This window comes from Ranitomeya variabilis, chromosome 2, assembly GCF_051348905.1.
Source record: "Ranitomeya variabilis isolate aRanVar5 chromosome 2, aRanVar5.hap1, whole genome shotgun sequence".
Classification (NCBI taxonomy): Eukaryota; Metazoa; Chordata; class Amphibia; order Anura; family Dendrobatidae; genus Ranitomeya; species Ranitomeya variabilis.
In genome coordinates this window covers 842,706,779-842,734,679 of record NC_135233.1, presented here as the reverse complement: position 1 = coordinate 842,734,679, position 27,901 = coordinate 842,706,779, and the positions used below count along the sequence as shown (strand labels likewise).

The window sequence follows — 27,901 nt, the reverse complement described above, 5'->3', positions numbered from 1 at the left end:
ACCATGAAGCTACTTCAGATAATGCTAGAAGATATTGACGGCAGAAAAAGGACAGAATACAGCAAGCAGACATTGCATACTTCACCCTGCATAGGTATCTGAGGTATGTCAAGAACGTCTACAAGTGATCAATGGGCAAAGATTGGCCACAACAAATGGTGAAAGAATTTATAATAGAGTTGTATAATTACAGATCAAGGTCATTTCAAAGTTAATGCAAATACAAATCTATCTTAAAGAAGTTGTCCACTACTGTAACCTTTTTTTTTTTTTTTTCATAAATCTTGCTATTATGTGCCACTGAAAACATCTACTGTGTTTATTTTAGCAATATTACCTTTTATCATGCTGTAGCAGCCCACTTTAGTGCTGGATTCAGCTCTCATGGGGTTAATCGACAACTTCCTTTCTCCTGAGTCATTGTGCTCTAATACTACAAGTTCCATGATGCATTGCACTGCTACTAAGCCTGAACCTAGCACACCCCCTCCAAAACACACCCAACCCCTCCCTCCTCTCCCTCCTCTAGCTTCAAACAGATTTGTGATGTCATTTCTGTCCAACCTCCTCTTTTACATTTGTCCAACCCACACTCCATTACAGATAGATAGAGGGAAAGATAGATAGATAGATAGATAGATAGATAGATAGATAGATAGATAGATAGATAGATAGATAGATATGGGATAGATAGATACATACAGATATATGTCTATTTCCATAGATATGTCCATATCCATGTTTCTAAACCCCTTCACCCCTGCAGCTTTTTTGTTTTCGTTTATCGCTCCCCTTCTATCCAGAGCCATAATTTTTCCGTCAATATGGCCATGTGAGGGCTTATTTTTTGCGGGACAAGTTCTACTTTTGAACGACACTATTGGTTTTACCTTGTCGTGTAGCAGAAAATGTGAAAAAAATTCAAAGTGCAATGAAATGGCAAAAATAGTGCAATCCCACGCTTGTTTTTTGCTTGGCTTTTTTGCTAGGTTCCCTAAATGCTCAGGCTGTGTGCACACATTGTGGATTTGATTGCAGATCCGCAGCGTTTTTTGCCGCACTGAGTTGCATCAAATCCGCAGTGTAGTGCACAACCAATGTAAGTCTATGGGAGCCGCAGACTTGTTGTGCACATGCTGCGGAAAAGGCCGCACCGAAACGCAGCTTTTTTTTCTCGCAGCATGTCACTTCTTTTGTGCGGAACTGCAGCGTTTCTGCACCTTTAGGCCATGTGCACACTTTGCGGTGTGCTCTGCAGGTTCTCCCGCAGCGGAATTGATAAATCTGCAGGGCAAAACCGCTGCGGTTATCCCTGCAGATTTATCGCGGTTTGTTCCGCTATTTTCGCTGCGGGTTTCCGCCTATACTATTGATGCTGCATATGCTGCAATATGCAGCATCAATAGTAATGTTAAAAATAATAAAAATTGGCTATACTCACCCTCTGACGTCGCGATCTCCTCGGCGCTGCACCCGGCGGTCCAGTTCCAAAGATGCTGTGCCGAGAAGGACCTTCGTGACGTCACGGTCATGTGACCCAGGCGTCATCACGGTCATGTGACCGCGACGTCACCACAGGTCCTGCTCGCACACCAACCCTGATACCGGACGGCCGCATGCAGCGCTGAGAGGCGAGTATAGCATCATTTTTTATTTTAATTCTTTTTTTTTTTACACTATTTATGCTTCCCAGGGCCTGTAGGAGAGTCTCCTCTCCTCCACCCCGGGTAGCAACCGCACATGATCTGCTTACTTCCCGCATCATGGGCATAGCCCCATGCGGGAAGTAAGCGGTTCAATGCATTCCTATGGGTGCGATTCTGCACAAAGAAGTGACATGCTGCGGGTTTTAAACCGCTGCGTTTCTGCGCGGTTTTTCCCGCAGCATGTGCACAGCGGTTTGCGGTTTCCATAGGGTTTATATGTTAATGTAAACGCAATGGAAACTGCTGCGGACCCGCAGCATCAAAATTGCCGCGGATGCGCGGTAAAAACCGCTATGTGTGAACATGGCCTTAGACTTTCATTGAGTCGGGCACATCCGCCGCAAAACCGCAGATGTAAAAAAGATCTGCAGTTTTGCTGCGGATGTGGGTCCGAGAAACGCAGCAGCTCGGGAGGATGGAAGTGTGTGGGCGGTGACGGTGTGCGTCTATGTGTGGGCGGGCGGGGTCTGCGGGCTGTTCGGATGTGTGCTGCGCTGTGCAGGACTGTTCAGGTGTGTGCGATGTCTGTGGGCTCTTCGGATGTGTGTGGGGCTGTGCGGGGGTCTTTTGGGGTGTGTGTGCAGCATCATCCGATGGAACTACAAGTACGCAGCATACAATCTGCAGCTCATTCGGATGTAATCCGGACAGTGGACACACACCCTACGCTATCCATACATCTATCAATAGATATCTATCCAGACACATCTACAGATAGATATATGAATAGATAGATGTATGCATCTATAGATCTATCTATATGTAGATCTGTCTATCCATTTCATCTATCATCTATCTGTCTATCTGTGTGTTTAAAGGAGTGTGGGTTGGACAAATGTAAAAGAGGAGGTTGGACAATAATGTCATCACAAATCTTTTTTTTTGTTCAATAATACATCTTTATTTACCTTTCAAAAACGCACCAAAACGCCTAAAAACCGCACAAAAACCGCAACAAAAGCGAATTAAAAAATGCATCAAAACCGTGCAAAAAACTGCATAAAAAATGCATCAAAACTGAAAAAAATCGCATCAAAACCGCACCATAATTGCATCAACACTGCACCAAAAACTGCATCAAAACTGTGCAAAAACCGCACCAAAAACTCCATCAAAACCACACCAAAACCACACTAAGAACTGCATCAAAACAGCACCAAGAACTGCATCAATACCGCACCAAAACTGCAAACTGCACCAAAACGGCAAAACTGCACCAGGTTTTGGTGCAGTTTTGATGCAGTTTTTGGTGCAGTTTTGATGCTTTTTTTGGTGCGGTTTATGCGCGGTTTTAATGCCGTTTTTGGAAATAAGTAAATAAACGGAAAATGTGCATGATTTGAATGGAAACATGCATGAAAAAACGGATTCCAAGGCCGGATTCATCATTTCACAGCTCAGTTTCATAGTTTTTTTGCCGCAAAAAAACGCATGCGTTTATTTGCGGCAAAAAAATGCATTGCTGTCTATGTAAACGCATGCGTTTTTAAGCACATGCGTTTGCGTTAAAAACACATGCGTTTTTATAGAAAAAAGAAAAAAAACACTGAAACACCACCCACCACCATCAGGGTGATAAAGGGATCCAAACCCTAACCCTACACCTAACCTCACCCCTAACCGTTTAATGAACATTTTCTGACATAGTGCCACGATATTTCAGTGCCACGTATATAAGTGCCACGTATATAAGTGCCACGTATGTAAGTGCCACGTGCCACGTATATAAGTGCCACGTATGTAAGTGCCATGTATGTAAGTGCCACGTGCCACGTATATAAGTGCCACGTATGTAAGTGCCACGTATGTAAGTGCCACGTGCCACGTATATAAGTGCCACGTATGTAAGTGCCACGTATATAAGTGCCACGTATATAAGTGCCACGTATATAAGTGCCACGTATATAAGTGCCACGTATGTAAGTGCCACGTATTTAAGTGCCACGTATTTAAGTGCCACGGATTTCAGTGCCACGGATTTCAGTGCCACGTATTTCAGTGCCACGTATTTCAGTGCCACGTATTTAAGTGCCACGGATTTCAGTGCCACGGATTTAAGTGCCACGTATTTCAGTGCCACGTATTTCAGTGCCACGTATTTCAGTGCCACGGATTTAAGTGCCACCTATGTAAGTGCCACGTATTTCAGTGCCACGGATTTAAGTGCCACCTATGTAAGTGCCACGTATTTAGTGCCACGGATTTAAGTACCACGTGACACGTATTTCAGTGCCATGGATTTAAGTGCCACCTATGTAAGTGCCACGTATTTCAGTGCCACGTATTTCAGTGCCACGGATTTAAGTGCCACGTATTTCAGTGTCACGTATTAAAGTGCCACGTATTTCTGTCACGTTTACGGTTAGGGTTGATGTCACCGCTCTATAGGACCCTCAGTGACACACTGACAGGAGGCAATGGCTCCTGCAGTGTATCACTGAGGTTACTAAAGTTCACTGGTCTCACTTTATGGCAAAAAGCTGCGTGGGAACTTTCTCATACAGCATGCCATAAAGTGAGACTAGGGACTATTTTCTCACAGGGGCGTAGGAATACATTGTGGGGAATACATTGTGGAAGGATACCTTCCTCCCCTCATTGTCTTCCTGGAGCCCCTGGTGAGTGGTTGCATCAGCAGATGCTCCAGCTCTCCACGGGAGATCGTCGAGGGACACTCGTTTTAATTGGATTTCTGCGGATCAGGGAGTATAGTGTTTATTATTTTAATATTTTTTACAGATGACAATGGCTTCGGGGATCAAAGTGACAAGTGATGGTGAGTATGTAATCTATGTTTAATGTACTGTATGTCTATATGTATGTATGTATGTATGTACTGTATGTCTGTATGTAATGTATGTATGTATGTATGTATGTACTGTATGCGCATGTCGTCGCATGCCGCATGTCGTCGCATGTAGTTGCATGGCGCATGTCGTCGCATGGTGCATGTCGTCGCATGCTGCATGTCACATGTTGTTGCATGGCGCATGTCATCGCATGCTGCATGTCGCATGTTGTCTCATGGCGCATGTCATCGCATGGCGCATGTCGTCCCATGTCGTCGCATGGCGCATGTCATTGCATGGTACATGTCGCATGCCGTCGCATGGCGCATGTTGCCGCATGGTGAGTGTCGTTGCATGGTGCATGTAGTTGCATGGCGCATGTCGTCGCATGCTGCATGTCGCATGTTGTCGCATGGCGCATGTTGTCGCATGGCGCATGTCGTCCCATGTCGTCGCATGGCGCATGTCATTGCATGGTACATGTCGCATGCCGTCGCATGGCGCATGTTGTTGCATGGTGCATGTCGCCGCATGGCGTCGCATGGTGAGTGTCGTCGCATGTCGTGTGTTGTATGTATGTATGTATGTATGTATGTATGTATGTATGTATGTATGTATGTATGTATTGTATATGTGTATTTTTTTTTTTTTTTTACATTCAACACATTAGCCGGATGATGGGACTACTACTGTCCCATCATTGGCTAATGTGTCACTCACTGCCACTGTAGCAGGCAGAGCCCGATGGGACTTCTTGTCCCATCGGACGATGCCTGCACACAGAGACAGACGTGATATGATGCAAATGTGATTTTAATAAGAGAGTACATACATCAGACGTTTCGGTCATAGACCTTCTTCAATGTACTAAACAAGATAATAAATAATAACAAAATAAATAAAGTATATACAATAAATTTCATATAAATCAATGGTCTCATGTATGTTAAAGTAATTAGACATGTAATTGCTGCAGAATTGACCATATCGGTCCATTGTGAGATGCACTATGGAAGAACGTTCTAATAATCATGCACTAGTAGTGTGGAGGAGACTTTTGGTGGTGACCGTAAGTGGTGAGAGGTAATTTATGCTCTGTGCATAAGGAAGTTATGTGAGGGAAGGAAGTTGGAAACCTACCCTCTCTCAAAGAGATGACAAATGAACGGATCTTTTGGGCAAAATACCTATAGATATGCATAAAAAGTCTCAGTTTCTGGGATTATGTAGTACCACCCTAGGAGGAAATGAGAGTGAACATACCCCTTAGGCTATCCTGTATAGATCGGCTCGGTCTGTGCGCTTGTAAAGCACTAAAAGATAAAGTAAATGGCTATCAAGGTCCTGCAATTGCGGTATGGTGGTGCTGAGTGAGCGGTGAAGTGCCTTGCTTACCTAGTGGTTTCCTGCACCGGACGCGGCATCCACCGCTTGTCCTCAGTGTGAAGGGGCTAATGGACCGGTGCCGGTATATGAGCGCGCTGCTGAGCCGCGCTACCGGAAGTGTCTTACCGGAAGTGACCTAGCAATAGGGGTATGGCTGAGATGTGTTCCACTGGTGCTAAAGTGGGTGGGACTGTGCGTTCCACAATGGGCATGCGCTGTCTATACTGCCCTAGAGCTCTGAGTTCCGTTTCTCCGAGGTGATGTGACATACTTAGAATAGTGGCAGGTGAACCTCCGTGGTGACACATATCAGTGATATAGTAGAGGTGAATTAGGATCCAGATGACATTAGTAAAGCCGGTTCTGAAAGGAGAGACATAAATGTTAGAATGGAGCATTGAAGTGACATTATTGTAAGAGATATGGTATAATACATTGGCACTCTAAGTGACATATGCAGATTAAATAATAAACATAATGTTCTATATACATTGCCAATGATTCGCTGGTCAGGACAGAAATGCTTGGATATCATAGTCTCTGTTGAGGCCCCTAGGGGCTAAAGTTTGTAGTTCGTGTATCCAGTAAGCCTCCCTCTTTTTCAGGAGGCTTATCCTGTCCCCCCCTCTGCGTAGTGGTGTCACTTGCTCGATGACTTGAAATTTTAATTGGGCAATGGAGTGTCCCTCGGTAATGAAGTGGTAAGGAATGGGCAATAAGGTGTTTTTGCACCTTATGGTGGACTTATGTTTAGAAATTCTCTGTTTGATGGGTTGTGTTGTCTCTCCGACGTAGTATAGTCCGCAGGGGCACTTGATTATGTAAATAACATATGTAGAATCACATGTGAAGAATCCTTTGATAGGATATTCTTTACCATTGTGTGGATGATACAGAGTCGTGCCCCTTTGTATATTATTGCATTGTACACATTGTAGGCACGGAAATGTGCCTGTCCTTGGGTTGGTAAAAAAGCGCTGTTTGGATATAGCTTGTGAACTGCCTATGTCCGCCCTGACTAATTTGTCACGTATATTACGTGGTCTCCGGAAGCAGGGGAGAAAAGGTTCGTTAAATTCTTTAACCCCTGGATGTGCTGCTCCTAAAATGTGCCAATGGCGTCGTATGGATTTATGGAGTAGGTAGACCAGGGGGTGATAGTTATGAACGAAAGGGATGCGGTGTTTGGTGTCTATCCTCCTGCTCTGGGAGGGATTTGTTCTGGTAGCCTCAAGGGTGTGAGGGGGATAGCCCCTCTCGAGAAATTTTGTCCGCATCTCCTCTAGTCGTTTCTCTTGTAAATTCTTATCAGAGACTATTTTATTGACCATGTGAAACTGGGATTTTGGTATGGAGTCTTTCATTTTTCTGGGATGAAAGCTGTCGTAGTGTAATAGGCTATTTCGATCTGTTGGTTTGGTGTATAGGTCTGTAGATAGCTCGCCTATTTCATTTTTCAGGATTATGGTATCTAAGAAATTTACTTTATTCTGGTCATAAGTTATTGTGAAGTCTAGGCCAGGCCAAGAGGTCTTGAGGAATTCAAAGAAAGATTCTAATGTTGTCTGGGGGCCATTCCAGATACAGAATATATCGTCGATGTACCTCTTCCACACTATGGCATGTGTGCGGAAGAGGTCATTGACATAGATGGTACTATCTTCGTAGTCTGCCATATAGGAATTTGCGTACGGTGGCGCAGCGTTACTACCCATCGCGGTACCTCTCTTTTGTAAATAGAATTTGTCCTCAAATAGAAAAAATTTTTTTGTGAGTATTAGGGACAGTAATTCACAGCAGAGGTTAATCTGGTCTGGGGCTAGGTCCGAGGTCAGGAGTAGTCTCCTCACTGATACGGATACCCTCCTCATGCGGTATGGACGTATATAAGTCCTTTACGTCAAATGTGACTAAATAGGCTTCTATTGGGACCGTTTCCAATTCCTTTATTTCCGTGCCTACAATGTGTACAATGCAATAATATACAAAGGGGCACGACTCTGTATCATCCACACAATGGTAAAGAATATCCTATCAAAGGATTCTTCACATGTGATTCTACATATGTTATTTACATAATCAAGTGCCCCTGCGGACTTTACTACGTCGGAGAGACAACACAACCCATCAAACAGAGAATTTCTAAACATAAGTCCACCATAAGGTGCAAAAACACCTTATTGCCCATTCCTTACCACTTCATTACCGAGGGACACTCCATTGCCCAATTAAAATTTCAAGTCATCGAGCAAGTGACACCACTACGCAGAGGGGGGGACAGGATAAGCCTCCTGAAAAAGAGGGAGGCTTACTGGATACACGAACTACAAACTTTAGCCCCTAGGGGCCTCAACAGAGACTATGATATCCAAGCATTTCTGTCCTGACCAGCGAATCATTGGCAATGTATATAGAACATTATGTTTATTATTTAATCTGCATATGTCACTTAGAGTGCCAATGTATTATACCATATCTCTTACAATAATGTCACTTCAATGCTCCATTCTAACATTTATGTCTCTCCTTTCAGAACCGGCTTTACTAATGTCATCTGGACCCTAATTCACCTCCACTATATCACTGATGTGTCACCACAGAGGTTCACCTGCCACTATTCTAAGTATGTCACATCACCTCGGAGAAACGGAACTCAGAGCTCTAGGGCAGTATAGACAGCGCATGCCCATTGTGGAACGCACAGTCCCACCCACTTTAGCACCAGTGGAACACATCTCAGCCATACCCCTATTGCTAGGTCACTTCCGGTAAGACACTTCCGGTAGCGCGGCTCAGCAGCGCGCTCATATACCGGCACCGGTCCATTAGCCCCTTCACACTGAGGACAAGCGGTGGATGCCGCGTCCGGTGCAGGAAACCACTAGGTAAGCAAGGCACTTCACCGCTCACTCAGCACCACCATACCGCAATTGCAGGACCTTGATAGCCATTTACTTTATCTTTTAGTGCTTTACAAGCGCACAGACCGAGCCGATCTATACAGGATAGCCTAAGGTGTATGTTCACTCTCATTTCCTCCTAGGGTGGTACTACATAATCCCAGAAACTGAGACTTTTTATGCATATCTATAGGTATTTTGCCCAAAAGATCCGTTCATTTGTCATCTCTTTGAGAGAGGGTAGGTTTCCAACTTCCTTCCCTCACATAACTTCCTTATGCACAGAGCATAAATTACCTCTCACCACTTACGGTCACCACCAAAAGTCTCCTCCACACTACTAGTGCATGATTATTAGAACGTTCTTCCATAGTGCATCTCACAATGGACCGATATGGTCAATTCTGCAGCAATTACATGTCTAATTACTTTAACATACATGAGACCATTGATTTATATGAAATTTATTGTATATACTTTATTTATTTTGTTATTATTTATTATCTTGTTTAGTACATTGAAGAAGGTCTATGACCGAAACGTCTGATGTATGTACTCTCTTATTAAAATCACATTTGCATCATATCACGTGTGTGCCAAGTTGTTCTACAAAGATATACGGTTTGGGCACCTACTTGCGCACCACTCCCAATAGTAGTGCCTATGGCTATCAACCATGCACACAGAGACAGACACACACACACACACACCACCCCCCAGCACATACCGGTCCGCACAGCGCCGGGGACCGGGACCGCAAAGCGCCGGCGACCGCACATCGCCGGGGACCGGGACCGCACAGCGCCGGGGACCGGGACCGCACAGCGCCGGGGACCGGGACCGCACAGCGCCGGGGACCGGGACCGCACAGCACCGGGGACCGGGACCGCACAGCACCGGGGACCGCCCGCACATCCCTGCCTAGCCCTGCCCGCCCCCAGCACGGCCCCGCAGGCAGCCTCAGCCCCGCCCACAGCCCAGTCACTCTTTGAGTGACTGCTGTCTGTGGAGCCTGGGGACACGCCTGCTACTGACGTCACGTCAATTTCCAGAGTCTGGAAATTGACGTGACGTCGGCGGAAATGAGCGGCGGCTGAAGCCTGGGGGTCACGTGACCCGGACTCAGGCACCAGCATAGCGCCGCTCACAGGCGAAAACGGCTAAAGAAGGTATTTACACAAATCATCAGGGGCCCCGGGGGGATACATAGGGGGGTTAATTGAAAGTAGTGGACAACCCCTTTAAACCAATATTTGGTGTGACCATCCTTTGCGTTCAAAACCACATGTGTTCTTCTAGGAACTCGGGCACATAGTTTTTGAAGGACAGGTTATTCCATGAAGACCATTTCTGGCCAGGCTTCTCCAAACAGTGTATGTGTATAGCAGAGTCAAACTGGTAGCTGCCAGTACTGAGCTGATGCCACTGCTAGACATTTTCCAATTTCAAAGCAAAGCAAACATAATGGATCTTTCATCTGCTGCATCATGTTTCCAGGGCTGAGCAAGGTGTCTATGGTCCTCAATGTTGACCATTTCTTGGTGACTTTTCAAAAAAAAAAAAAAAAAAAAAAAAATGTTAAAAGTACACTTTGAAACCACAGTCTGCTTTGAAATCTTTGCCTGGAAGAGACCTTGTTGATACAGTATAACTATCATTAGTCTTGTTGCTGTGCTCAGTCTTGCCATGGGGTCTATGACCTGTGACATCAAACTATCTTTCACAACCTCACCTTTGAAGCAAAGTTTTGTCTGTTACTCACCCAGTTTTAAACATTCTACACACCAATTTCAGTTAATGATTGTGTCAAACATTTGAACATGATAATCACCATCATTAGTTTGGTACAATTGGACTTTGTGCAACTGTACCTTGAAAAATAAATGCTGTATTTGAAAGGGTCAAACCAAAATATTTGATTTACATTTCTGTTCATTCATATTGCATCTTTCCCACACCTGTCTAACACTTGTGCTTGGTACTGTAATATATTTATTTTTATATTTTTCAAAGAAAAAGCAGAACAGCCTCTGTGGATGCTAAAGAGCAAAAATTGGATCTAGTCTTGTGAGATGATTGTGCGATGTTGATCCTGTTCATCGAAGTGGCAATTATTGCCTACAGAGTCCTTGGGTTATCACTCGCTTGCTTTCAACGCGCGTAGTCCGAGATGTCAGCACTGTTTATCATTCGTTACATGTTGGGAGGACGACAAACTGGATTGATAACAAGAGGTGCATAGAGGCAAACCTCTGTCCTGGTTAGAAGAATGACGAGTGGTGATCCACTTTGTACTTCAAGTGAAACTTGACTTCACATACAAAGTCCAGGCGTCAAACAGTGTCTACACAAACCATCAAAAGGCTTTTGCAAGACACTTGACTATGAGCCAGACGGCCATCTACAGATATTCCGTTGACTTTACGCCATTGCTCTCAAAAGCTATCATGGTGCAGAGCAAGATGGTAATGGAGGTTGGAATGGAGGTCTAGCCATCAGTCCCACTTTTGTCTTTGATACAATGATAGCTGGAAATTGGTCTGGAGGCTACATGGGCAACACCATGAAAAATCTTTCATAATGGAACCTTACTATGGTATTACTCAAGGGATTATGTTATGAGGTGCCATACTATATGACAGCCGGACCCATCTAGTCATTGCAGGTACACTAACAACTCGGGATATTGATTTGGTGGTGGAACCAGTGGTACGGACATTTCCCCAAAAGTGTACCAGGAGACTTTTTAAACATAACGCCAGGTCGCATATTGCTTATGCTACTGTGAACAACCAGCATGGCCTAAATATTCTAACATGGTCTGCAATGTCTATGGACTTGTCTTCTGTCGAGAACATCTGTGGCATCATTGGTTGGCAAATACATGTTACATACAGTGGGTACGGAAAGTATTCAGACCCCTTTAAATTTTTCACTCTTTCACTCTGGCCGTCCAGCCAAACTGAGCAATGGTGGGAGAAGAGCCTTGGTGAGAGAGGTAAAGAACTCCAAGATCACTGTGGCTGAGCTCCAGAGATGCAGTAGGGAGATGGGAGAACGTTCCACAAAGTCAACAATCACTGCAGCCCTCCACCAGCCGGGCCTTTATGGCAGAGTGGCCCGACAGAAGCCTCTCCTCAGTGCAAGGCATATGAAAGCCCGCATAGCGTTTGCTAAAAAACAAATGAAGGACTCCCAGACTATGAGAAATAAGATTCTCTGGTCTGATGAGACAAAGATAGACCTTTTTGGTGATAATTATAAGAGGTACGTGTGGAAAAACCAGGCACTGCTCATCACCTGCCCAATACAATCCCAACAGGGAAACATGGTGGTGGCAGCATCATGCTATGGGGGTATTTTTCAGCTGCAGGGACAGGACGACTGGTTGCCATTGAAGGAAACATGAATGCGGCCAAGTACAGAGATATTCTGGATGAAAACCTCTTTCAGAGTCCTCTGGACCTCAGACTTGGCTGAAAGGTTCACCTTCCAACAAGACAATGACCCTAAGCACACATCTAAAATAACAAAGGAGTGGCTTCAGAACAACTCTGTGACCATTCTTGACTGGTCCAGCCAGAGCCCTGACCTAAACCTAATGGAGCATCTTTGGAGAGACCAGAAAATGGCTGTCCACCAACGTTCACCATCCAACCTGATGGAACTGGAGAGGATCTGAAAGGAAAAATGGCAGAGGATCTCCAAATCCAGGTGTGAAAAACTTGTTTGCATCATTCCCAGGAAGACTCGTAGCTGTCCTAGCTCAAAAGGGTGCTTCTACTCAATACTGAACAAAGGGTCTGAATACTTATGACCATGTAATATTTCAGTTTTTCTTTTTTAATACATTTGCAAAAATTTCTACATTTCTGTTTTTTTTTCCAGTCAAGATGGGGTGCAGAGTGTACAATAATGAGAAAAAAAATGAACTTTTTTGAATTTACCAAATGGCTGCAATGAAACAAAGTGAAAGATTTAGTCTGAATGCTTTCCGTATCCATTGTACATATACAAATAAATTCAAATAGATCACTAACACCACAATATACACTACAAATGTGTAACCACATCATGACTTATAACCTCTCCTGCCAGCCTTTGGGTAATATATATTGTTGCTTACCTTTAAAGAGTCTTTATGTGCAATTCTGTCTCTTATCCTTTCATCTTCATACTGCTGAGCTGCAACTTGTGCCTCCCTCCGGGTGCTTTCTAAAATATCTCTTCTATGTCTGTCTAATTTTGTCTACACCCAAAAAAATGTATAAAGTGAGCACAAATTAGAAAAAGTCTATTGTTTTCACAGAGGTAAAAAAAATAAAGATGCTAACACAGGCAAAGTATTAAAGTATAAAATGATGTAATCAGATCAGTTCATTCATGGGCAGAAAGTACCAGACGCTTTCTCCAGACATTACCTGGTTTGGACCATTTGCCAAGGATAAAAGATATGTAGCATCTACCTGGGATCTAAAAGTAAAGATAAAAAAATAGATTAAATGGGTATTTTAAACACTTTAAATAATAATCTCTACTACTATAACACCTACATATTTTGCAACACATTGCTGCATGTCAAAGGTAAGCAAATAAAACTAAAAGAAGCCTGAACAGTATCATAATTAAGTTCCAAGAAGTGGAAACCACAAACTGATCCGGAGGTAAAAAGTTGTAGAGCCTTTTATGTATTTTTTACACAACAGTGATTCCAGCTAATAAAAAACTCCCAGCTATCTAAGGGAATATTAAATGCTCCATATAAAGGTTCTGACCATAAAATGCAATCATAATTCCCCAGAATAGCAAGTTTAAAATACTAACAATGACTGACTCCTGTCTTGAGGAAATATTAGAGCATGCAATAACTGACTGCTTCCTCAATTCAGATTGCAAGCCTGTGAGTGCAGGGTCCTCTTTTCCCCCTCTGTACCAGCCTGTCACTGTTGGGATCACTTTTTTTTTACATTGAACTCTATGGAAAACAGATGTGCTAAATACCCATCCGTTTTACTTCCATTTGAATAGGAACCATTTTTTGCTTACTGGAGGTGGAAAAATAAATACACTGCTCAAAAAATAAAGGTAACACTTAAACAGAATATAACTCCAAGTAAATCAAACTTCTGTGAAATCAAACTGTCCACTTAGGAAGCAACACTGTTTGACAATTAATTTCACATGCTGTTGCGCAAATGGAATAGACAACAGATGGAAATTATTGGCAATTATCAAGACACACTCAAAAAAGGAGTGGTTTTGCAGGTGGGGACCACAGACTACATCTCAGTACCAATGCTTTCTGGCTGATGTTTTGGTCACTTTTGAATGTTGGTTGTGCTTTCACACTCGTGGTAGCATGAGACTGACTCTACAACCCACACAAGTGGCTCAGGTAGTGCAGCTCATCCAGGATGGCACATCAATGCGAGCTGTGGCAAGAAGGTTTGCTGTGTCTGTCAGTGTAGTGTCCAGAGTCTGGAGGCGCTACCAAGAGACAGGCCAGTACACCAGGAGACGTGGATGGGGCCGTAGGAGGGCACCAACCCAGCAGCAGGACCGCTACCTCAGCCTTTGTGCAAGGGGGAACAGGAAGAGCACTGCCAGAGTCCTGCAAAATGACCTCCAGCAGGCCACAAATGTGCATGTGTCTGCACAAACGGCTAGAAACCGACTCCATGAGGATGGTCTGAGTGCCCGACGCCCACAGATGGGGGTTGTACTCACAGCCCAACACCGTGCAGGACACTTGGCATTTGCCACAGAACACCAGGATTGGCAAATTCGCTACTGGCGCCCTGTGCTCTTCACAGATGAAAGCAGGTTCACACTGAGCACATGTGACAGAGTTTGGAGACGTCGTGGAGAGCGATCTGCAGCCTGCAACATCCTTCAGAATGACCGGTTTTGGCAGTGGGTCAGTAATGGTGTGGGGTGGCATTTCTTTGGAGGGCCACACAGCCCTCCATGTGCTCGCCAGAGGTAGCCTGACTGCCATTAGGTACGGAGATGAGATCCTCAGACTCCTTGTGAGACCATATGCTGGTGAGGTTGGCCCTGGGTTCCTCCTAATGCAGGACAATGCCAGATCTCATGTGGCTGGAGTGTGTCAGCAGTTCCTGCAAGATGAAGGCATTGAAGCTATGGACTGGCCCGCCCGTTCCCCAGACCTGAATCCAATTGAACACATCTGGGACATCATGTCTCGCACCATCCATCACATCACGTTGCACCACAGACTGTCCAGGAGTTGGTGGATGCTTTAGTCCAGGTCTGGGAGGAGATCCCTCAGGAGACCATCCGCCGTCTCATCAGGAGCATGCCCAGGCGTTGTAGGGAGATCACACACGTGGAGGCCACACACACTACTGAGCACCATTTCCTTGTCTTGAGGCATTTCCACTGAAGTTGGATCAGCCTGTAACTTCATTTTCCATTTTGATTTTGAGCATCATTCCAACTGCAGACCACGTGGGATATTAGTTGTGATTTACCTTGATCATTTTTAGGTTTTATTGTTCTCAACACATTCCACTAGGTAATGAATAAAGATTTACAACTGGAATATTTCATTCAGTGATATCTAGGATGTGGAATTTTAGTGTTCCCTTTATTTTTTGAGCAGTGTATTTACCATGTACTACTGGATATGTGAATTTTCAAGATATCATTCATTTTGAAACTGATCCAGTTAGCAAAAAACAGATCCTTTTCAGATGGAAGAAAGACTGATGGCTATTTAACAGATCGGTTTTCCACAGACTTCAATGTTGAAAAATAGGGATTTTTGTGTGTACTCACCGTAAAATCCTTTTCTCCGAGCCACTCATTGGGGGACACAGGACCATGGGTGTTATGCTGCTGTCACTAGGAGGCTGACACTAAGCTGAGACAAAAAAAGGTTAGCTCCTTCCCTGCAGTATACACCCTCGTGCTGGCTTCCAGAGACCCAGTTCAGTGCAAAAAGCAGTAGGAGAATAATAACAATATATCATGTAACAGTAGAGTACAACATGACAAAGAAAGTAAAAAAAACGAAAAAGGAAAAGAGCCGAACAGGCTAACAGGGTGGGTGCTGTGTCCCCCAATGAGTGGCTCGGAGAAAAGGATTTTACGGTGAGTACACACAAAAATCCCTATTTCTCCATCGCCACATTGGGGGACACAGGACCATGGGACGTCCAAAAGCAGTCCCTGGGAGGGAAACAATACAACCAAATAACTCCGTGTACCATCTGACTTACAAATGCGCGACGGCCGCTTGCAGAACACGTCTGCCAAGGGCTGCGTCCGCAGAGGAATGAATGTGGACATTGTAGTGCTTTGTGAAAGTATGCAGGCTGGACCACGTTGCGGCCTTGCAAACCTGCTCCGCCGTTGCCTGGTGCCGGATGGCCCAGGAAGCACCCATCGACCGAGTGGAGTGAGCTCTAATCCCCGCCGGGATAGATCTGCCCCTGACCCGATAGGATTCCTGGATAGCAGATCGAATCCATCTGGCTATCGTGGCTTTAGACGCAGCCAAACCCTTTCTGTGACCCTCCGGGAGAATGAAAAGGGAGTCTGATTTTCTGAAATGAGCCGTTCTGGAAATGTACCTCCTAAGGGCCCGTACCACGTCCAGGGTATGAAGGGCTTTTTCAACCCTGTGTTTTGGCTGCGGGCAAAAAGAGGGAAGAATGATGTCCTCGTTAAGGTGAAAAGAGGACACCACCTTAGGGAGAAAATCCGGAGATGGACGAAGGACTACCTTGTCCTGGTGGAAGGCAAGAAAAGGAGCTCGGCAGGATAAAGCGGCCAATTCTGAGACCCGTATGATAGACGTTACGGCCACAAGGAAGGCAACCTTCCAGGAGAGGACCGTAAGCGGAATGTCCTGAAGAGGCTCAAAAGGAGGTTCATGAAGAGCCCCCAGAACCAAGTTGAGATCCCAGGTCTCTAACGGCATCCTGTAGGGGGGTACCACATGGGAGACCCCCTGAATGAAAGTCTTGACTTGAAGGTTGGCAGCGATCCTACGTTGGAATAACACGGATAACGCTGAGTTCTGACCTTTGAGGGAACTCAGCGCCAAGCCGGGGTCCAAACCGGACTGAAGGAAATCCAAAATGCAAGGAATAGAGAAAACGAGCGGAGGGCGACCTCGGAGCCTGCACCACGAGAAGAAGGTTTTCCAGGTGCGGTGGTAGATAGAAGCGGAAGACGACTTGCGAGCGCTTATCATGGTGGGAATGACCTGCTGAGAGAAACCAGCTCGAGTTAGAATCCAGGTTTCAACAGCCACGCCGTTAAACGTAGGGCCCCTGAGCTCTGGTGGCAGATCGGCCCTTGACGAAGCAGATCTGGGCGGTCTGGTAACCTCCAGGGGACGTCGGCTACGAGCTGAACGAGCTCCGCGTACCAAGCGCGACGGGGCAAATCCGGCGCGACCAGAATGACCGGAACCCCCTCCGTCTTGATCTTCCGGATCACCTTCAGCAGTAAGGGAAGTGGAGGAAACACGTACGGGAATTGGAACTGACGCCAAGGGGATATCAGCGCGTCCACTCCGATAGCCTGGGGATCCCGAGAACGTGCAATGAAATTGTGAACCTTGGCGTTCAATCTGGACGCCATCAGATCCACGTCCGGGGTCCCCCAGCGAAGGCAGATCTGTCGAAAAACCTCCGGATGGAGTTCCCACTCCCCCGAGGCAAGGCCCTGACGGCTTAGAAAGTCCGCCGCCCAGTTTTCGACGCCCGGAATGTGCACCGCGGAAATGGTGGAATGGTTGGCTTCGGCCCAACGAAGAATGTGGGAGACTTCCTGCATCGCCGCCCTGCTGCGGGTTCCCCCCTGGTGGTTTATGTATGCCACCGCTGTGACATTGTCCGATTGGACTCGAATTGGGTAACCCGCGAGCAGGGGGTGAAAGCGTCTCAGGGCGAGTCTGATCACCCGAATCTCCAGGATGTTTATAGGGAGCCTCGACTCCCGAAGAGTCCAACGACCCTGGGCAGAGTGGTGAAGAAACACCGCACCCCAGCCGAGAAGACTGGCGTCGGTAGTTACCACTAACCAGCGGATCGGGAGAAAAGACTTCCCCTGGAGGAGAGATGGACCCAGGGCCCACCATAACAGGGATTGTCTGATCCGCGGAGACAAAGGGCATGGACGATCGAGGGATAAGGGACTCCTGTCCCAGTTGTCCAGCAGAGCCTGTTGCAAGGGACAGAGATGGAGTTGAGCGAAAGGAACCGCTTCCATTGCGGCTACCATTTTGCCCAGGATCTTCATGGCGAACCGAATGGGTCGCGGACGAGGATGGCAGAGCGTCCGAGCTCCAAGCTGAAGCTCTCGGGCCTTGGACCGAGGGAGCAAGACCAGTCCCCTTGAGGTGTCCAGGATCATTCCCAGAAAGGAGATCCGACGGGCAGGAACGGGGGAGGACTTGTCCCAGTTAATCAACCAGCCCAGACGCGAAAGAGAATCCAAGGTAATATGGACGCTTGCCTCGCAGGCCTGATAAGACGGACCTTTTATGAGGAGGTCGTCTAAGTAAGGCAACCCGACCACTCCGCGAGAGTGAAGAATGGCCATGACGGCCGCCATGACCTTCGTGAATACCCTGGGCGCCGTGGCAAGACCGAAGGGTAAGGCCGTGAATTGGAAATGGTCCTCTAGGATGGCAAAACGGAGGAACCTTTGATGTGACGGGAATATTGGGATATGAAGATAGGCATCCTTGATGTCTATTGATGCCAGGTATTCCCCTCTCTCCATCGAGGAGATGACCGACCGGAGCGATTCCATCCTGAAGTGCCGTACCTTTACGCACTTGTTCAGGAGCTTCAGGTCCAAAATGGGGCGCACTGTCCCGTCCTTTTTTGGCACGACGAAGAGGTTTGAGTAAAAACCTCTGAACCTCTCGTGTTCCGGAACCGGAACAATGACCCCGCACTGGCGGAGGGAATGAATGGCGCAAAGAAGGGCGCGAGATTGAGCCCCCGAACTGGGGAGACAAGAGGGAAAAAAACGAGCTGGAGGGGAGGCAGAGAACTCTATTTTGTAGCCAGACGACACCAGATCCCTGACCCATTCCTCGTGGATGACGGAGAGCCAGACTTGCTGAAAGAGAAGTAGACGTCCGCCTACTTTGGTGGTATCGACTGGAACAGTTCCCGAGTCATTGGGAAGGGAATCTGGCAGGCCTGGACCCTCTGGTTCTGGGTTGCCTAGGCTTTCCTCGCCAGGACTGATTCGACCTAAAAGAGGGAAGAACGTCTCTGTCTGAGCGAGCGGATCAGTCCGATCTGGAAGGGGCGGCAGGATTGGACCAGGCTGGACTGCTACGAAAGGGCCGAAAGCAAAAATATGGTTGGCGCTGGAAGGCAGTCTTGGGCCTCTGTTGGGGAAGGAACTTGCTCTTACCCCCTGTAGCGTCAGAGATAAGCTGGTCTAGCTTTTCTCCAAAAAGACGCCCGCTCTGAAAAGGGAGAGAAATCAGAGACTTTTTAGAGGAGGAATCTGCGCGCCACTCTCTGAGCCAAATAGCTCTTCTGATGGTGATGGCGTTAGAAGCCGCCGATGCTGCACAGTTCGCTGCATCGAGAGATGCGTACATCACGTAATCACCGGCCATGGCAATCTGTTTGGCAAGGTCCGCCATCTCAGAGGGAAGATCCTGTTCCTGAACGGATTTTGCTAGGGCATCTGCCCAGGAAACCATTGCCTTGGCCACCCAAGCCGCAGCGAAGGAAGGAGAAAGAGAAGAACCTGAGGCTTCGTACACTGAGCGAGCTAGGGAATCTAGCTGACGTTCTGTGGGATTCTTAATTGAAGCGCCATCTGGAACGGATAAGAGTTTTGGAAGCTAGGCGCGAAACCGGAGGATCTACTAATGGGGATTCCGTCCAGTCTTTAACAAGATCTGCGGAAAAGGGATACTTCGATTCCAGGGCCTTTTTGCCCGTGAAACGCTTATCTGGACGCTCCCTGTGTCGCCTGACTATATCCAGGAAATCTGGGTGAGAGGCGAACGACTTATGGGAACGCTTGGCTCTAGTAAAGGAGACTGAGTGGTCCGGAGCAGGATTAGGGTTATCGTCCACTTTAAGGGCGTGATTGACTGCCTCAATGAGGGAGTCAACTGTAGATCTAAACTCCAGAGCATCCGGGTCTAAGGATACATCAGACTCATATTCAGAGTCGTGAACGCTACGAACCCCTAAAGAGGGTGAGCGAGAGGTGGAGCCGCCAGAAGCTGAGTGGCGTGGTGAGTGCTCAGGAGAGGTAGAGTGGATCTGTTTTCTGGATGACCGCGCCTCTTTCCGGAGAGAGCGGCCCCTGCTGGCCGACGATTCCCCTGTAACGGAGGGATCTCTTAATCCAAGAAAGGGATTGCCCCGCTCCCCAGGGGGGTTCTGAATGGATTTGATAGCATTGGCTAAAAAGTCCACGGACTGAGACAGTGAAGCGACCCACGCAGGGGGACTAGATACCCCGGGGCAGTGGCGGTGGAGGGCTCCTGGGCACTTGGGGCATCGCAGGCTGAGCAGAGGGGGGAAATCTGAGGCCGAGGAAGTGGAGCCTGGCAGGTGGTACACGCAGAAAAAAAGGTAGTATGCACCTTTGAGGAGGTTTTAGATCTTGTCTGGGACATGGTATACCCTAATGTAAGATAGACCGCAGGGTCTATAAGGAAGCGAGGGCGACGCTGCAGGGGAGAACCTGACGTGGTCTCCTTACCCGAGGTCCTGTGTCCCGCAGGGTGGTGCTGGCGACAGCCGGCGTTCACATCGCTGCACGTGGGAGAAGCTGCGGCTGGGAGAGCTGAAGCTGCTAATAAGTAGCCCTCCGGACCGCAGCAGGCGACCCCCTCTGAGGCACTTACCCCGATAGAGGGTGGAGCGCAGAGACTGCTGCACACAGAATCCTGGTGAGCTGTGCCCGGGGCGATTAGGACGGTGCAGGGATTGGGGAGCCTCCAACCACCATCCCCTGAAAGGGGGGTGGAGAGGAACCGTCCGCCACCATCCATCAACCGCGTATTCAGTGGTGATGCAGTGGGGGCTGCACGGACACCACAACATAAGGTGCCTCTGAACAGCCGAGGGCGAGACCTGGTGGGCAGGGCAGATGTCCGGTAATAAGGCCTGGCTGCAGAAGAGGGGACTGGAGGTGACACTCCAGTGCTCGTCTGTAAAATAGGGGGGAGATCGGTCCCTTGAAGGGGCCCGTCGCCCCTAGAATCAGCTCAGGCAGTGGCATCCCACGTCGCAGGAGAGGATACGGAGAGGTGAAACTCCCGTGCTCGCCTGTTGTTGGTTCGGGGGAGATCGGAACATGAAAGAATCCGTCGCCCCCTTCGTCCGGATTAAAAAGGTTTAAATCCAGTGTGCCTCCTACGGACACTAAGCTTGAACTGGGTCTCTGGAAGCCAGCACGAGGGTGTAAACTGCAGGGGAGAAGCTAACCTTTTTTTGTCTCAGCTTAGTGTCAGCCTCCTAGTGACAGCAGCATAACACCCATGGTCCTGTGTCCCCCAATGTGGCGATGGAGAAAAACTGATTTCAATTGGATCTGCTTTTTTAAATGGCCAAACAAGTTGTGTATTTACACACACGTTTTTAATTACTATGTAGTGTTTCATTATTTTTCAAAATAGATTATTATATGTGTGTAAACAGTCTTCACATGTACAGCACCCTGGAATTAACAATAATGTATCTGACCATGGGTGTTCCAGTCAAATAAAGGGGTTTAGTAAAGATGATGACAGCATCATGCCTATAACATGTTCTTTGAAACAGGTTACGAGATTCAACACTAGTGCTGAGTGTGTACACATAAAATGGTTGTGTAATAGCATTTTTATCACTTATGTGCAGTGAGCAGTCATGAAGAGCCTTGGCTCAGTACTCTAGAAACCTACTTCTTAGAGAGCACACGTCAGCTGCTGTTAATGTCATTACCTGTCAGACTGCCTACGTGGTGACGGCTGCCTCTGCTTATTTTGTATTAAGCTCAAAGATTCAGGTCGTTTCAATTCTTCTTGGGTTCTGCAGGATGACACAAATGAATGACATAAAGCACTGCAGATTTACTGCCAGTAAAGGCATGAAAGCAATTTTCTTGTTTCTGTAAAGGGATAGTCTACATAGAAAGCTCAACACATTTGTAATGCTAAGAGTGAAATCCACAGGAGTATAGAGAATAAAGGGCAGGATTGGACTTGGCCTGCCAAAGTATCAAAGGCTCCCTTTGAGGCCCAAGTCTGACACTTAAGACTCCGTTTCAGCAAAAGCCGACCACTTGGCACTGGAGTCTATTTCTTATGGTTGGATTCACAAATAACTTTTTAAAACCTTATTGAAGAAATGTCCTGTATGTGCAAAATAGGCATGCCCATATTCTGTAGAGATGGATGATGAACACAAGACTGTCGCTGATGTCGGGAGAGATCAAAATCTGCATGACGCTCTACAAATACAGTATAAGCAGCGTCTTCGACGTGCTTGAATAATAATTGAATTAATAATATTGAATAATTATGCTCAGTATTGGTTCCCATAAGATTTATGGCGTCCTCTATTACGGTTATCTTGAATATGTCAACTGTTTTACATTTATTTATTGTTAATAAAGATATTTTTATCTTCTATTACTTTTCTGGGATCTCTTCTTAGCCTCAGGATGATATCTATGGGACTAGTGTTGATATAGTGGTTGAAGTGCCCTAAGTGATTTTTTGGACATTTGGTGATTCATTCGTGCTTGAATAATATGTTTGAGTCCCCGCGGCTGCATGTCTCACAGCTGTTTGTTAGGCAATCCCTGCATGTGTTGCGGCTGTCTAACAGCCATGAGGACTCGAATATATTTTTCGAGTATGCAGAAGACACTCGGTTAGCACATGAGCATGCTCAGACAACCCCATATCTGAGCACGTTCGCTCATCACTAGTCATGAGGTTTCATATAAAGCAGAGAAGATAATAATGTGAAAAAAATGGCAGCATAATAGTTAAGTCCTAGAAGATGACTACCATGTTAAACATATAGGCGCAATAGACGTCCATTAATAACTACTATGGTAAAATGTCATTAATCCAGTATCATTGAGAATTCTTAGGTACCAGATAATCGAAAATGAAAAGTAATTTGCAAATGTACACATATATGTTTGCATACACACACACATGCAGTATATAAAACTATATGGAAACTCTCTAACCTGCTGTGGAATAAATGTCCTCTAGCCTCCTCTGACCTTTGTTGCTCTCTTGCTTGCGCCTGTTTAAAGGGTGAGCTCTAGAGAAAAATGATAAAGCACATTGTAGGAGGACATAATACTAATGCACTCAGTTTTTGGATTAGATTATCAACAATAGCTATTCGAGTATCCCTTTGCCTAATCTGGCATTCAAAAGGTAAAAAATAATCAAAATGATCTTCAGAAGTCTTCAGAAATATGAGAAGATGACATGTTGGTGAAGCCTGGTTTCTGATTTCCAGAATAAGATTTAATTTATCATTCTATATCTCAACTTTTTTTTCTTACCTCATGTGTCACTCGTCTCTCTTCTATGTATGCCATGAATTGTGAGCTCAGACTGTCTCCTCTGGAGAGTCTCGCTTCTTCCTCCTCTTCTTCTGTAGCATAACTATCTATGTAGTCTATCTGATCCAAGTCATTCTCCACTATTAGAAAAGAAATCTTTATGAACACTATGGACCCCCAAAAAAATCCTTAGAAGGGTAGTTCCAGCTGCAAGCTTGACTGATTTCTCATGTCATAAGTTTAAAGGGAATCTGAGAGTGGACACATGCTGCCCGAACCACAGGCAGCAGGTATCAGACACAGTTGTGTATGTTCGACTCTGAAATGCTGCAGCGAGACTAGTCGAAAAGGACGGTTGCCTATGACTGACAAGTCTCTCCCTGTACAAGCACGTAGCGAGAGACCTTATCAATCAGGGGGAATGAGCGGGGTGAAGCTGCTGGGGACCTGCCTTTTTGACTAATCACCTGCGTGTCTTAGTCCCCGGCTGGCTTTTAAGGTATGTTTTTCTCTGATACGCTGCAGGGTTTCAGAGCCAAGCATACACAGCTGAAATCATACAGTCAGTGTCTGGTAAATGCTGCCTGTGGTCCGTCCAGTATACAGTTAAGTCCGTATATATTTGGACAGAGACAATATTTTTCTAATTTTGGTTATAGACATTACCACAATGAATTTTAAACAAAACAATTCAGATGCAGTTGAAGTTCAGACTTTCAGCTTTCACTTGAGGGTATCCACATTAAAATTGGATGAAGGGTTTAGGAGTTTCAGCTCCTTAACATGTGCCACCCTGTTTTTAACCCCTTCACCCCCAAGGGTGGTTTGCACGTTAATGACCGGGCCAATTTTTACAATTCTGACCACTGTCCCTTTATGAGGTTATAACTCTGGAACGCTTCAACGGATCCCAGTGATTCTGACATTGTTTTCTTGTGACATATTGTACTTCATGATAGTGGTAAAATTTCTTTGATATTACCTGCGTTTATTTGTGAAAAAAACGGAAATTTGGCGAAAATTTCGCAATTTTCCAACTTTGTATTTTTATGCAATTAAATCACAGAGATATGTCACACAAAATACTTAATAAGTAACATTTCCCACATGTCTACTTTACATCAGCACAATTTTGGAACCAACAATTTTTTTTGTTAGGGAGTTATAAGGGTTAAAAGTTGACCAGCAATTTCTCATTTTTACAACACCATTTTTTTTTTAGGGACCACATCTCATTTGAAGTCATTTTGAGGGGTCTATATGATAGAAAATACCCAAGTGTGACACCATTCTAAAAACTGCACCCTTCAAGGTGCTCAAAACCAAATTCAAGAAGTTTATTAACCCTTCAGGTGTTTCACAGGAATTTTTGGAATGTTTAAATAAAAATGAACATTTAACTTTTTTTCACAAAAAACTTACTTCAGCTCCAATTTGTTTTATTTTACCAAGGGTAACAGGAGAAAATGGACCCCAAAAGTTGTTGTACAATTTGTCCTGAGTAAGCCGATACCCCATATATGGGGGTAAACCACTGTTTAAACAACACTGCTGAGCAAGCACCATCTACAAAAATTTACCATTTAAGGGGATCACCAACTGCATACCAAACAACAATGGAACAAAATAGAGCAAAGTGTATGCATGAGAAATGGGATCACCACAACAGTTTGAAATTTATACAAAAAACATCTTTATTTTAGGAAACAAACACAACAACATAAAAACATTTAAAACCCCCAAAATATGACCTGGGGTAAGGGGTCCATATAGATACCAGATAAATGCTATAATATTGCACACAACATTAAACAGCCTATGCACATTAATGTACAGATAACCAAACCACTATTCCCAGCATATGGGCGTTCTATAATACAGTATGATATTACACATCAAGTTATACACTCTTTAATAGAGGTTAACACTCCATACCGTACCCCATGTATGAGGAACTAACAAGGAAAATGGTGAATGGAATACAAAATATACTAGACACCAAGCAGATCCCTAGACCCTGCTGTGCACTGACCTAAGTCTTACCCTACCTAGCAGGCAGGCTGTACAAGGTTCCCGGGGTGGTGGGTTTAGTGGATTTCAATCAGGCTGTTCTGTTTGCTGAGACCCCACTGTTTGGGCGCATGGGAGAGCTCGGAAGGGAAGGAGCGCCGTTTGACTTTTCAATGCAAAATTGACAGGAATTAAGATGGGACGCCATGTTGCGTTTGGAGAGCCACTGGTGTGCCTAAACATTGAAACCCCCCACAAGTGACACCATTTTGGAAAGTAAACCCCCTAAGGAACTTACCTAGAGGTGTGGTGAGCACTTTGACCCACCAAGGGCTTCACAAAAGCTTATAATGCAGAGCCGTAAAAATAAAACAAAAATTTTTTCCCACAAAAATTATTTTTTAGCCCCCAGTTTTGTATTTTCCCAAGGGTAACAGGAGAAAGTTGTTGTCCAATTTGTCCTGAGTACGCTGATACCCGATATGTGGGGGGGAACCACCATTTGAGCGCATGGCAGAGCTCGGAAGGGAAGGAGCATCATTTGGAATGCAGACTTAGATGGATTGGTCTGCAGGCGTCACATTGCGTTTGCAGAGCCCCTAATGTACCTAAACAGTAGAAACCCCTGACAAGTGACCCCATATTGGAAACTAGACCGCCCAAGGAACTTGTCTAGATGTGTTGTGAGAACTTTGAACCCCCAAGTGTTTCACTACAGTTTATAACGCAGAGCCGTGAAAATAAAAAATCCTTTTTTTTCCCACAAAAATTATTTTTTAGCCCCGAGTTTTGTATTTTCCCAAGGGTAACAGGAGAAATTGGACCCCAAAAGTTGTTGTCCAATTTGTCCTGAGTACGCTGATACCCCATATCTTGGGGAAAACCCCTGTTTGGGCACACGAGAGAGGTCGGAAAGGAGGGAGCACTGTTTTACTTTTTCAACGCAGAATTGGCTGGAATTGAGATCGGATGCCATGTCGCGTTTGGAGAGCCCCTGATGTGCCTAAACAGTGGAAACCCCCCAATTATAACTGAAACCCTAATCCAAACACATCCCTAACCCTAATCCCAACGGTAACCCTAACCACACCTCTATCCCAGACACACCCCTAACCCTAATCCCAACCCTATTCCCAACCGTAAATGTAATCCAAACCCTAACCCTAACTTTAGCCCCAACCCTAACCCTAACTTTAGCCCCAACCCTAACCCTAACTTTAGCCCCAACCCTAACTGTAGCCTTAACCCTAGCCCCAACCCTAACCCTAACCCTAGCCCTAACCCTAACCCTAACCCTAGCGGGAAAATGGAAATAAATACATTTTTTTAAATTTTTTAATTTTTCCCTAACTAAGGGGGTGATGAAGGGGGGTTTGATTTACTTTTATAGCGGGTTTAGCGGATTTTTATGATTGGCAGCCGTCACACACTGAAAGACGCTTTTTATTGCAAAAAATATTTTTTGGCGTTACCACATTTTGAGAGCTATAATTTTTCCATATTTGAGTCCACAGAGTCATGTGAGGTCTTCTTTTTTGCGGGACGAGTTGACGTTTTTATTGGTAACATTTTCGGGCCTGTGACATTTTTTGATCGCTTTTTATTCCGATTTTTGTGAGGCAGAATGACCAAAAACCAGCTATTCATGAATTTCTTTTGGGGGGAGGCATTTATACCGTTCCGCATTTGGTAAAATTGATAAAGCAGTTTTATTCTTTGGGTCAGTACGATTACAGCGATACCTCATTTGTATCATTTTTTTTTATGTTTTGGCACTTTTATACAATAAAAACTATTTTATAGAAAAAATAATTATTTTTGCATCGCTTTATTCTGAGGACTATAACTTTTTTATTTTTTTGCTGATGATGCAGTATGGCGGCTCGTTTTTTGCGGCACAAGATGACGTTTTCAGCGGTACCATGGTTATTTATATTCGTCTTTTTGATCGCGTGTTATTCCACTTTTTGTTTGGCGGTATGAGAATAAAGCGTTGTTTTTTGCCTCGTTTTTTTTTTTTTTACGGTGTTCACTGAAGGGGTTAACTAGTGATATAGTTTTATAGGTGGGGTTGTTACGGACGCGGCGATATTAAATATGTGTACTTTTATTGTTTGGTTTTTTTAATTTAGATTAAGAAATGTATTTATAGGAACAATATATATATTTTTTTTTTTTTGGGGGGGGGGGGATTTTTTTTACACATTGGAATATTTTTTTTTTTACACTATAACATTGCCCCGGGGGGGGGGGGGGGGGCATCATGTTATAGTGTAAGATCGGTGATCTGACACTTTGCTGTGCACGGTGTCAGATCACCGATCTGACGTGCACTTTTTCTATGCTTCCCGGCGCCTGCTCTGAGCAGGCGCAGTGAAGCCACCTCCCTGCAGGACCCGGATGCCGCGGCCATCTTGGATCTGGGCCTGCATGGAGGAGGAGGTAAGAGACCCTCGCAGCAATGCGATCACATCGCGTTGCTCCGGGGGTCTCAGGGAACTCCGCAGGGAGCCCCCTCCCTGCGCGATGCTTCCCTATACCGCCGGCACACCGCGATCATGTTTGATCG

The 27,901-nt window shown here is 45.5% G+C and overlaps 2 protein-coding genes across 6 annotated transcripts in view; one reads left to right on the top strand and one right to left on the bottom strand.

The window, feature by feature from the left end:
* LRCH3 (leucine rich repeats and calponin homology domain containing 3) overlaps positions 1–27,901 on the bottom strand; it is a 116,162-nt gene that overhangs the window by 39,921 nt on the left and 48,340 nt on the right. For all 5 annotated transcript variants that reach the window (XM_077290163.1, XM_077290162.1, XM_077290159.1 and 2 more), the window contains exons 9-13: positions 23,323–23,462; positions 22,996–23,072; positions 21,735–21,821; positions 13,203–13,254; positions 12,908–13,030 (exon numbers count right to left, since the gene is read on the bottom strand). In XM_077290163.1, the coding sequence (XP_077146278.1) occupies positions 12,908–13,030; positions 13,203–13,254; positions 21,735–21,821; positions 22,996–23,072; positions 23,323–23,462 (479 nt within the window). The remainder of the gene's footprint in view (positions 1–12,907; positions 13,031–13,202; positions 13,255–21,734; positions 21,822–22,995; positions 23,073–23,322; positions 23,463–27,901) is intronic.
* The window catches only part of DRC9 (dynein regulatory complex subunit 9), a 115,745-nt gene that overhangs the window by 83,939 nt on the left and 3,905 nt on the right, over positions 1–27,901 (top strand). The window lies entirely within an intron of this gene.